General features: G+C 45.3%; 1 protein-coding gene across 1 annotated transcript in view; it reads right to left on the bottom strand.

The window, feature by feature from the left end:
• DNAH1 (dynein axonemal heavy chain 1) overlaps window positions 1-11995 on the bottom strand; it is a 71900-nt gene extending 59905 nt beyond the window's left edge. Inside the window, 10 exon segments of the mRNA XM_074913820.1 lie at window positions 782-1080; window positions 2307-2518; window positions 3336-3493; window positions 4715-4967; window positions 5499-5660; window positions 7192-7324; window positions 7851-8007; window positions 8504-8678; window positions 11135-11207; window positions 11783-11995. Of these exon segments, the coding sequence (XP_074769921.1) occupies window positions 782-1080; window positions 2307-2518; window positions 3336-3493; window positions 4715-4967; window positions 5499-5660; window positions 7192-7324; window positions 7851-8007; window positions 8504-8678; window positions 11135-11207; window positions 11783-11995 (1835 nt within the window).
• Between the last annotated feature and the right edge of the window lie 630 nt (window positions 11996-12625).

Here is a 12625-nt window from a genome sequence, read left to right on the forward strand (position 1 = left end):
GTCATAACCTTATGTTGAGAACTGGAGCTGCTTTATGCAGATATTGCATTATGCAGATGCTCTTCAAATCAGGCATTCAGCATTTCCAATATACTCCTAAAATGCAGGAGTAACTTTCAAGAAGTTATATTCACTATCTCCCAATCATGTATGTTACCAGCATGACTCAGGATCAGCTGAAGTCAACGTCAAGACTTCCACTGATTTCAAGGCAAAAGGCCTCACGTGAGTGGCAGGGTTTTTTTCTTTCCATTTTCAATTTCTAAACCTTCCTTTTTTAATACCATAAGGGGCAGAAATCCTTAAATCAATACCCAGTGGAAGAAAATTCTAGGCACTGTGACAACCCGAATTTGGTATTCTTTAGAGATTCCAGGCCAGATCCTACTCCTGAGGTTTAATCCAAGAATGGAATTAAGCAACCCTACCTCCTGGTACTCTTCTTCCTGGCCTCCAGAAAAAAGCTAAATAGTAATTATTTGCTCCCCAAAGAATGCCGAAAGCGGCTAATCTTTAGAACAGTATGTCAAAGTAGCAGACCTTGGTTCTGATGGGCTGCCTCATATCACTAATAGCAACTTGAAATCTGTCCTAACAGAGCAGCCAGCTCTGTGTCATTCTTCCATACTCAAGCAAATGTGTAAGGTGGGAGGACTGGGGGAAACAGCCCAGCTTAAAGCCCCCATACAGTGCAAAGCTTGCTCGCAAAAACAGTAGTTAGAAAGATAATGGCACTACACTTTTCTGTTCTTTCCACCCTTTTTTTCTCTCCTTTCCTTACCTGTAGGGACTATTGATGAGGTCATCTCCCCATTCCATGTTCTTTGAGCAATTCAGGATACCATGGCAAGCATCCAGCAAAAGCTGGGTGAAGCTGATCAGTGAGTTCTGGACGAGACACCGCAGAGAGTCCTGAAGCATGAATTTGATGCGCTTCATCAGCTTACACAGTTTGGACATCTGGTAGACATCCCAGTGGCTCTGTTTCAGGTTGTACCAGTCTTTGCCTGAATCTCTCAGGCTGCTCTTTACCGCACTCTTTAGAGTATTGATCCAAGTATCCTTGAGAAACATCTGAACCTAGGGCAAATTAAAAAAGCGAGCTGTGTAATGCTCCAAGGGCTGATGGAAAAGCAGTATGGCGAGGTTAGCTGCTAGCTGCAACTGCTGGACCTTTCTCTGCAGTGAAAAACAACTGTAGCAGCTAAACAGTGGCTCTCAAATCCATTCACACACACGTGGCATCTGAACCGGGCCATACATCTCCTTCACTGACTAAAAAACCTACAAAAAGAAAGCCTGATATTAAAAAGTGGGAGTGCTCTATTCTTTGTTTTTATACACAGTGTTTCCTTTTTGTTCTCTTTTCTATAGAGCAGTATCCTTGGAGCTGCCTGTGTCAGGGCACCTCATAAAAAGTTGTGTAGACAGTATGATGAGCAAGTAAAGGACAGAATGTTGTCTTCTCTTGACAAGTGAGGAGAAAGAGGGGAAGAAGCCAAGGGCAGCAGCAGTCTGCAGTGTTTTAATTTATTAAAATACCACCAAGTGTCACTTTTGCTCCACAGGCAGCTGCTGTTTGTGTGTAATAAAACAACCTCAGTCACTGAGTGGATGACAGCACTGCCTAGCTGAAACAGCATGGGACTGGGAAGGACCAGCACATGCCCTCTGCTGCTGATTTACTGTGTAACCCTCTGCAAACTGCTCTGTGTGGACACATCCAGGGTGCAATGTACTGCCCTCATTTAGAGGGCATGAAGATCTTCTGGCAAGAGTTACCACAGAGTTGCAAATTTTTGTCATAGTCTGTCTGCTGGCATTGCAAGCAGAGTAATTTAATTAAGTACATAAAGAACACAGAATGGAGAAAAACATTACCCCCATGAGTGCTTCAGGAGGAATCAAAGCTCTTGTGCCTTGCAGCTGGAGAAATGGGGAAATAAAAACAAAAAAAAAAAAAAGGAAAATTTTGAGTGCCAACCAGGTTTGTTATCTGCTTGGAGACCTGGAGGAGGAAGGAGAGGTTGTAGCCCTATGCAGCCACTTGTTCAACACATGACTAACAGCATGGTCAGCAATGGCTGATGCTAACTAGGGGCCTATGGCTCCTTCAGCCTATTCTCCCGACATCCCAGTAAATTTGACATGCACATGCAAATTCCTCCCTGCCCCACCCACAATGTCTCATTTAAAAGCTCATCCATTTCCAGGGAATCAATCTGCAGCTGCTGCACCTGTCTAATGCACACGGACAGCCCTGCTGGCTGCTCCATGTGTTCACCCACAACGCTTCCTCCACTCACCTGAGTGAAGGTCTGGGTCTGGATCTGTTCAAACTCCTCCAAGCAGACATGCTTGGGTAAGGTTGAGTTAAACAGAGACATGGTGGCTGCTTTGTTGCACTCATCTTGCACCTGTGTAAGGAGAAGGATGACTTCTGGCCTGGTCAGGAGTGAGACAAAGTTGAAATCTGATTGTTGTTCATCAAAAGGATAGTCTGGGATCCAGATGAGCCCTGGCACCGAAAAAAAGAACACATTATTGCCTGCAATGGCCATCCCACCTTCTGTCTTAGAGGAAGAGTACAGCTCCCTTTGGGACAGTGCTTGTGAAAAGCATTCTCCTCTGATGCACAGGTCTTAGCATGTTTCAGCAGATGGCTAGATGAAAGGGAGAGCCTCTGCTCTGCAGCAGAGACTTTCTGCAGCTTCCCATTAGGGGTTGAGGGTCTGTCTTGGTGATTGACTTTCCTGAGGCTTTGGCTCATGAAGTTTCCATGAGAAAGAACATTCAACTTGAAGAATTTTCCCACTGAGGCTTCAAGGCACAGCTGAGTCATCTCATCTGTGAGATTCCACTTGTGAACCATCTCAAGGCATTCCAACCTTTGGAAGATGAAAGTGCACAAAATACGCTCCCCCACGTTTTACTGTGGTCATTTTTCTCCAGTTTGGGACTCTAAAGAAGCCTGAACCCTTTTTCACACCTGAGGGATGCCACAGCTGAGCACAGCAAATGGAAGGCAGCCAGCCCCAGCACAATGCAGAGCTGAAGGCAGTTAAGCTAATTACACTGCCATGCATTTGGTGCCATTAAGGGTACACTTGCAGAGTTACTGCAGCTTAGCTGATGGATGGTAACATGAACATGCAAATATACCCTAAAAAAGAGCAGACATACTCAAAAGTCTCTTATAATCTCCTGCTGCTGCCCCTTATGAGCCCTAATCATTAACATGAACCTGAGAGTTTCTGCAGCAAAGCATGAATCCTATCGAAGACAAGAGATCCTATAACCATGCCGACGTCAGACTGCTTCACTGTGTCCCATACCTTTCTCTGGAACTTTCTTCTCCTCTTTGTCTGGCAGGGTGACATAAGAAAACGTCTGAGGTTTGGAAGTGACAACTCTGTCAAAGCTGATCCTGTTCATGGTGCGTTCATAGTCTAATCTCACTTCTTTCTCCAAGCAGCACATACGGTCTAACACCCTGTTACAAGACATGGAAACAGCGTTTGAGCAGAAGTCTGTCTGTTGCTTTACTGTAAAACCCACCCTTCACTCCCTCCCTTCTGGACTTGCTAACCCAGAAGCTCACCTGCTACTGAATGCATTAGGAGAGCTGTGCAGACAATGAAGCAGCCAGCAAAGCTATCAACTGGATGTTTAATGACAGAGGCAAGTGGGGACCTGGGCCTAAGACTGCAGCCTTCTCAAGTGTCTTTTCAGATCAAAGCAAAATTGCCACTGGGGGTGTGCAGAGGGCGAAGCATTACAGAGAGGAGGGGCAAAAAACAACTGAGGAAGCTAGCTCGCAGTTCTGGAGAAGCTGGGCTATCCAAGCTGTCCTCCCTGCTGAACACCTCTTGAAATCAGTTTCCTTAGCCAAAACATGTATAAATGCTGAGGCCCTGCTCTGTTTGCCCTAGGAAATCGTCATCTTTCACCTCAAGCAGGCAGAGTACTTTTCTTTATACCTACATTTCTGCTCACAGAGTAATTACTCTCCTACTCCCTAGTTTAGGCTGGCAGACCATGCAGCCCTTCACACCTTCCTGTCTCTGAGCAGGGCAATCAGTCATGGCTGATTCCTAGCGACACCACCAATGGCTCATGATTCATCAGCCCAGGGACTCTTAAAATGCCTTCCTGATATGAACTGCATCTCAAAGAGACACTTGATTATATCCAGGTGGAGATCTCCTGTTCTGTTTGTTTCAGGCTGTGCAGATCTTCTTTTGATTTTAGCAGCTGTTTAGAAGAGTCACCAGCAGACAACAGCCAACTCTCTGGAGACAGCTGGTGGTCTGCAGATCAATTCAGCAATGACTGATCTGCTCTCTGAAAGCACAGGAAGACAGCAAGGTAACCCATGGCATTTCTGTCCAACCTTCCTGCTGTTGAAGGCCACTTAACTGCAGGTGTAAGCATGGCACAGTGGATCTGCATATGAAGTACATTTACTTCATCTGGGAATACTGACAGATCACCCATCCTGTACACGTGTCCCTGGGCTTCTTGTCCTACCTACTTCCGATGACACTCTGGGCAAGAAGGTAGTATGCACAGGCTGGAAAGCAGATGAGATCCACAACCTATGAGTTGGATGCTGAAGATCTGCCTCCATTGCCACTCATTTGTATCCCTAATGAAGCCCTACAACGTTAATGGACGGAAGGCTGAGACCCCAGACATGTACTTGATGTTTTACCTCTTCTCCTTCTTCAGTCTGGGAGTATGCAGAGCCAACAGCTTCATTTTCCCCAGGCTCTTCTCACTGATGCTGTTTAGTCCATCTGTGGGCATGCAGTCCACATACAGGTGATAGAGTAGCAGTGCCTGTGTCTTCTTACGCAAACTGTTGGCAGAAACTACCCGCTGTGCAAACACCTGGGGATCTTCAGCCAGAAAGAGCAGGCAAACTCGTGGCACCCAGTACTGACATGACAACAACGGGGCTCTTCCTGGGAAATGGAAGTAAATCTTACAAGAGTCCACAGGCAACACAAAGTTCAGAATTGCTTGCAATGCTGGCAGCAGCTTTTTGATGGACAATATAATTGGGTTGGCTTACTGGAGAGCAAGATGAGGGACCAAAGCTGAGGACAGCAAGAGACAAGGAGCACGGAACTAGCAGCATCTCCAAACCTTTCAAAAGGGGGGTACTTCATCTTAATCTGTTGACATACTCCCTCAAGATGTCACTGGCCCAGAAAGACCATTGTTTAACTTGTCTTGAAGGCAGTAAAGATGAGATACAGAGAAATAGGAAAGGTATCTCCAGAAGGGGAGGCCTCAAACAGGCTGCCAAATTAGGTTTGGAGTTCTCTCCCCTAGAGGTGTCTCAGGACTGGTTAAACAGGGAGACACTGTGTCAAGAGTGTTAACAGGGAGAATTAAATGATTTCTTGACATCCTTCCCATCTCTACCAAGGACCAGCATGGGTAATGGCAGAATGTATGTCAGGTCCCAAAAGGCCTGACATGAAACATACCTTCTAGAGTTATTCCTCCATTGAGGATGGGTCTCCCTTCTTCATCCCTCACCAGCCCACTCTTATCTGTTTTATGGACCAAGTAGAGCTCTGTCTCCTTGTCATAATCCAGAACACCAACATCAATCCACTTGTAGATTAACTTCTGGTTTTTGGGGTCCTCTGAGAGAATGAAGGATTAAAACAAGATTAAACCATTCTCCTGGAGGCTACAGAAAACAGACTTTCCTGACCACAGTTGTGAGGTTACAGTCAAATCCATTTACTAGCTTGAATCTCAGTCAATCTCACATAATTTCTGCTGTGATCAACTAAATAATGAACTCAGGTTTTACAGTTTAGCATTTCCAACTGTTTGCACACACCTGAGACCTCCATTGTCCACCTCTTACCTCTGTGAGTTCCCTGTGGACCACCCTCCCAGTGCCTGCTTCAGGCATTCTCACTCACTCTTTGCAGTCACAGTCTCACATTTGGGTCCTGTATGCCCTGACACGCTCTCTTTCAGCCCTCACCTGGGGACTCCTCTGCAACCTGATTCCTTCACCCCTTGATCCATGATGCCTCATTACCCACATGGGCTCTCTGGTGATCCCATTCTCCTTTCCCACGTGCAGCTCTAGCCTTGTGTCACCCTCCACATGAGTCTTCCTTCTAATTTGGAGTGGGTGTAAAACCCTGTACCTTCTTCCCAAGTCTATTACTTCTCTGGGTCATTCCCAGGGCATCTAACTCTTAACTGTTCAAATCCTATTAAACGCTGGGACGTGCTAATCAAATATATATATATCTCTATCTCAGTATCTATATCGATATCAATATAGATACAGGTCAGGACAGCATTATTCTGAAGTTGAGAACAGATATTAATCACAGGTCCAGGCTATAGGAATCTGCAACAGTGCTGGCACTATACAGATGCCAGAGGTCTCACTTCCCCCAGGGCCTAAAGGGTCTGACTATTTGTGTGCAGAAGTGTCCACTCAAGCTGGGGAGGTGTAGTGGTCCCCAAGCCAGCTGCAAGCAGAACTCGGCCATCAAGCACTGGCTGCCCGGGGATCCACACAGTTTATGTTTTATGCTTAGGTTTTGCAGACAGCTAAGCCTCTAAAATTGCCCTGGAGCTGCAGTCAGCATGCATGCCACTTCCTATGCTTTAAAGCTAGTGCAGATGTGTTGATCTGAGCTGCAGCCACAACTGGACACCAGTACAGCTGAACCCAGTGAGGTCTTCTCATTGGGAAGGCTCTGAGTGACAGGAAAACAACAGACATCACTTAATTTTCCCCAGATTTACTACTCAGATTTTCACTGTAGTCTGAACTTGACTTCTGATCCTGCACTTGCAATGAAACCCAGGCAAAACATAATGTGTTCAAGCTAATTAACTAACCATGTTGATACCTACATATCAATAAAGCAAGATTTTGACTGTCCTGACTTCCAGGCACAGAAAGGAGGGCAAAAGGCAGAGGATACTTCTAAAAAAGTGGAAATGGTCAGTCCAGGGCAGGACTAACAGTCACTGAGATCCCTGATCTCTTGCTCTGTCTGCCTGAGCCTTGTCAGAATGAGTTATTGGTTTTCTGCTATTCAGAGCTGTATTTGTCGGAATCTACATGCTCCCTTCTGCTGAATGGGCCTGTAATTGTTAGTGTTGCCTTGCTTGAGCAGTAACTCATTCAAGCTTTACCATGTCCCAGTATATCATCTGTAGGTAAAAGTGCTTTTCCGGGCACTGGCTTTCTATCATGGGAACCTGGCTCCAGTCCTAGCGAGATCCACTCTTCTGGAGTTCGACAGTCAAACTCGTCATTGTCAAATATCTAAAAAGCCAAGACATGAGTGAAATGAAGTCTTACTTCAGAGAGAAGAAAATACCCAATACAAAATTTCATGGGAGGAAAACTAACATGCTGTTCCTACATGGGCTACAAAAAGGGAAAACAGTCCAGGTACAAAAGCTGTGCTGATCTTTGATCAACAGTCTGCTCTCAAACAGCAATATTTGTACCTCTAGCCGTTTCCTAGCAGAGACACCACCTGGAGAGGTCTCACAGGGTAATGCTGCTGACTACTACATCCGGAAGGAAACATGAGACAACACCTTTTCTTTGGGCACAGAAATAACAGTGAAGAGCACCCTCAAGGACTTTTAGTTCTGATGGAAGTTGTGGGCACCCTGAAGATGCTCAGCATCTTGTAGAGATACTTCAGGGCCCAAACCTGCTTTAAAGCATTTCCTTGTTGTATGGCTTGTTGTATCAATGATGGCTAAGTGTTCTGCAATTCTCAGAGACATCTTGTGTTATAAGCAATGAGATAGATCACAAGTGCCAAACACACTCTTACCTTTAATGGGAGGTAGATGGGAAAGACAGGATCTTTCTTCTCCTCAATAGTTGGCATATTGTCAAGATCCTGGTGCCTTGGCATCAGCTGATTTGAGTCTATCCCCTTGCTGGCTAAGAGCTGAGCAATATCGGTGGTGACATATAGCCGTCTTCTCCTGTTTTGAATGGGGAAAATAACCACTTAATGTGCCTAGAAGGGCTCCCATGCCTGTAACTCCACTATTTGATCATGTACCCCCTATCTGTAAAAACGTTTTTGAGCACATACCACATACATGAATATTTCTTCATCTGTAGAATAATAGTTCAGTTGGAAGGGACCTACAACTATCATCTAGTCCAATTTATGAACTATACACATGCACCACTGTACTAACATATTATGTACATTATAGAGCATATACAAAACTAGAAATTAAAAAAGGATGAGAAAAAGACACCATTTTAAAAAGATACTTTCTTCCTGCATCCCAGTGAATTGTCTTGTGCACTCCCCACGATGTGCACACCCCACTTCGGGGACCCCTGCATTACAGGATAGCATTTTCCTAAAGACTTTTGACATGTCATGTCTTGAAAGCAAAAAATCAACACCCTAATCTGCTGTGTCCATTCCATAATAATGTCTCTAGCCACTTTCTGGTTACTTACCTCTCTACTTCAATCTTCCGAGAGCATTGCCCTGGAAGCCCTTGGAAGGCAATCTGCACTTTGGGCTTAAATGATTGTGCTGGGAAATCTGACTTGACGAGGTTCTCAGTGGTTGGTCCAATCACTTGCTTATCCAGGACACTTCCGAAGTCCTCAGGCATCTTGAAGGTTGTGACTAAGAGACAAAGAGAAACACATGTCTGAAATCACCACTCTGCTTTACATTCACACACACAGGAGGACTGTGCTGTCTCTTGGGTTGTCTGCAGAAGTCACTTCACTAGATTTGTGACAGAAATCAAGCAGACATCAAATGGGAAACAGAAAGGAAGACCTTTTTTCCTGCTGCAATATGTCATTATGGTTTCTCAGCATCAAAATGATGGCATAGAAGAAGCCTCCACTGAGAATCACTGTTATGCACCTTATTAGGAGGTAGAGCACTGACCTGGCTCTAAGGATCTCTGCTCTGTTCTCAGCTTTGCTACAGACTCTCTACATGATCATGGGCAACTTACTGTCTCTAGTGCACAGTTTCCCTCACTCTCAGAAGGGGGTGGGATTCCCCTGCCTCCCTGGGCTGCTCCGAGACCACAAGTCAGTCCTCCTCAGCTGGGAGGAACTCGGTCAAGATGGTGATAAAGGGCCTATGAATATTGCAGGAGACAACAAGCTGCTCAGGTCATTTTTACAAGCTGAAGTCCCTATTCACACCTTACTTAGGACAAACCTCTCCTCAGTTTTTGATCAAGCAAACCTCCCACTCACATCAGCAGTGGTGTGAGAAAAAATTGAGTTAAACAGCTAACAGTCTCACAATTTGGCCAAATGTTTTCAATGGAAATTTGGACTAAGTAAAAAGTATACATTTCCAAGAACTGGCTGAAATTAAACCATGTCATTTACCCCATAAATAAACTAAACTGTTTATATTGCTAAACAAGCCACAAATAATAGAACAGCAGCAAACTGGGAATTTGAAGCTTAACCTAAATTAAGTAATTGCATGCAAGCTTTAAAAAGCTCTATTCCCTAGACAGTTAAGCATTGAGCTAAAAATAGATTTTAGTGGAGTGAGAGCTTTTCATCTGATGAACTTTCACACTTTACCAAGGAAAAGCTTAAGGTTCTGGCTCATAAGCAGGTATTTTGGATGTCAAACTCTGGACCCAATCCTTCACCCTGCTCTGTGTGCTTGTGCTTGCATATTGGATGTGACCCCTTGATGTCAAAGCAATTGTGCAAGAACAGCCAATAATGCTGAAGCCAGACACGTTTCAGGATGATCAAGTAGAGAAAGGGTCCTCTAAGAGGTGCGTCCCTTGCCCTTCTTAGATGGCCTGTGACACAACCACCATAGCTATACATTGTCTGCCCAGGGACTAAAAGAAAGAGCCACTGAACTGACTCTTCTCTCTTTATTCCCCTCTCTTAGGAAGGGTGCCTAGTCCAGAATAAATATGATCCTAAACATTTCCATTGTCCACACTAACATGCATGCTTACAATAATTTCAAGGAATCTCTAAAATGCAGAGGGATTACTACAGCTCCTTTAGCCTCATGCTTATCTCTTGCTTGGGGTCTTTACAGAATGGCCCTGATTTATATTTGTTGTCAGGGAGCACAGCTGTTCCAATTTTGTCACTTCATTGTTGCAAAATCCATGGCACCATCCATTATGGCACTTTGTGCTCTATCAACTATTTATGTCAATACTTAGCGTTTCATTTGCATTTACATTTCCAGCTTGATAGCTTCTTCCCCCTTGAAGAAGCAGCAGATCATAAATAGAGACCTGTCTCCACTTGTTAGGGATGAGTCTAGCTTGTCAAGATTCACTTGAGGATGCAGTCATTTGTCCTCACTCATGAAAATAAATGTCACTTCTAAGCACAGGAAGGTGGTATATATAGTTACCATCTTTCTCTAAGACTAAAATCCTCTCACATGCACACTGTCTCCCCACCCGCTGCCAGCCTATGATCCATATCCTCAGGAGTGCTCTAGAGGCCAGGAGAGTGCTGGCAAACCTTGCTACCATGTTCTGTTCCTATATTTGAGCATCCATGATACAACAAGCTCTTGCGAGCAGGTGGGACCAGCAGCTCTGTATACACAAAGACCCCTTGCATCTAGGGAGAATAAGCTGCTCTGGGGTGCAGCTGGATGCAGAATGAATAAATGAGAGAAGACTGTGATTTTGGCTATGGGTACCTAGACCCTGAATACAGCTCTTATGGGCAGGTCCCATTTTCACAGGAAAGCGGCACTGCTGGCTCCATATGCAATGATAACACACGCACAGTCAGTGCTCTCCTGGCATATGGCCTGTAGCATCAAACTCCCCTAGGCAGCGATGCAGTCTATGCTGAACCCTGGGGGGATACAGCCAGGAAAAAAGGGAGCATGGTTCTACCACCCAATCAGATCACTTTGCTCCACCTCTAAACGAAATGAACTTTTCATGGGGCATTCAAGCAGCTCAGCACCATTCCTGGCACTGACAGGAGAATGAAAGCAGAGCACTATCCTAGAGTCATCAGCCTATTTCCTAGCATGCTCACTATAAGCCACCATAAGAGTCATGGATCCATTTCCTGCCACATCACGTTTCCTCCCAGTAGATTTACCTTTAGGGGTGTGCTGCTCGAGGTCCGCCTGTCTTAGCAAAGCATGGTACATTCGGGGGCCAGCACAAACATCCTGAAAGGCAGCATGTGAGGGAAGTGTCAGAGATAAAGCACAGCTGTGGCACAGTGGGAGGGTAGGGTTATAGGGGTCAAGAGAGAGAGTGAGGCTGTAAGACCAACTTTACTAGAGCTTTAGGGACAACAGATACTGTGAGTAATGGTCAGAAAAGGCTCAGAGAGGCACAAATACCTGGAAACTTCAGCCCAATGCACAGAGAGGCAGAGGATTCGTCAGCAAACTGCAGCCTGATGTCAGCTCAAGATTTGGGGCTGATTAGGCAGGCAGTCATTAGGGTTTTGCTTCCAAATATCATCTGCAGTCACAAGCACAAGCCCTGCCATGCTAGCATCCTAACCCTGTCAACGTCATGACAGTGACAGCACTGGCTGCTGAGGAGGGCAGCACAACTATGATCAGGAAAAGCCTTATGGCTTCACTTTGTAAGGGTCAAGGTCTTGCACAAAGGTCTCTGACCAAAATAGAGGGCTAGGACCTGGGGTGAAAACTGTATTTCTCCATACCAGGTGTACCATAGGTTTTTCCATTTCAGAAGGACAGTGGTAGAAAGAGAATTGCTTTGCACTTACCCCAGAGATGTTGGAGGCTCCCGGAGTGAGGACATCCGCATAAAATGCCTTTTGTCTAAAGGCTGAGTATTTATTTGGCCCCTGGTTGCAGCTATTGGGAAGCAACAAACTCATTCCTGGACTGCAGTCCCAGCATGAAGACTCATTGCTGGTATCAGGAGGTTTGGGGCTCCTACCCAAAGAATTCGTCAAATCCTTCTTTGCTTCATCCATCTTCTTAGGAGAACAATGCTGTGATGCAACCCTGGGCTTGCTAGAGTGGCAAGACATTAAGCCTGTTAAACACTGTATCTTTGGCACTCCTCCACACCCTCCCACTGCGCTGGATATCGTTGGCTTGCTAAGAAGATGAGTGGGTAACAAGGTAGGTTTGACCCCCTGCTTCGGTACCAAGCGCTGCCTTCATGACCTGGAGGGCATCGGTCTCCTGTGGCTGACTCAATGGCTCGCTAACCCTGGGGAAAAAGAGTGCTTCATTATTCCAAATGGGTTCTGGAGGGGGAAAAGCTGCTTTCCTGAAGCAGCAGGGGCTTCCCTGATCTGTGGCAGCATTCAAAGGGCTGCCAAGAGAATTTGGGTAAACTGGGACTACAACAGAAGTGCTACTTTTGCTGTACCCAAAACCTTGTCACACTTGACTCCAGTAGGAGTAGACTACAGCCTAGATACCAACACAGCTACTCCCAGGTGTAAAGTCTGATTATTTAATTTAAATAATTCAGGAGAGATGTTTAAGCACTGCCTAACGAATATTAAAATATAGCCAGGAGCTCCCCTCTCTCTACTCCTGCAGGGGATATTTTTGCTGGTGATCTCAGCTCACAGATAATTTCAACTCTTCCG

Source organism: Athene noctua, chromosome 10 (genome assembly GCF_965140245.1).
Source record: "Athene noctua chromosome 10, bAthNoc1.hap1.1, whole genome shotgun sequence".
Taxonomy (NCBI): Eukaryota; Metazoa; Chordata; class Aves; order Strigiformes; family Strigidae; genus Athene; species Athene noctua.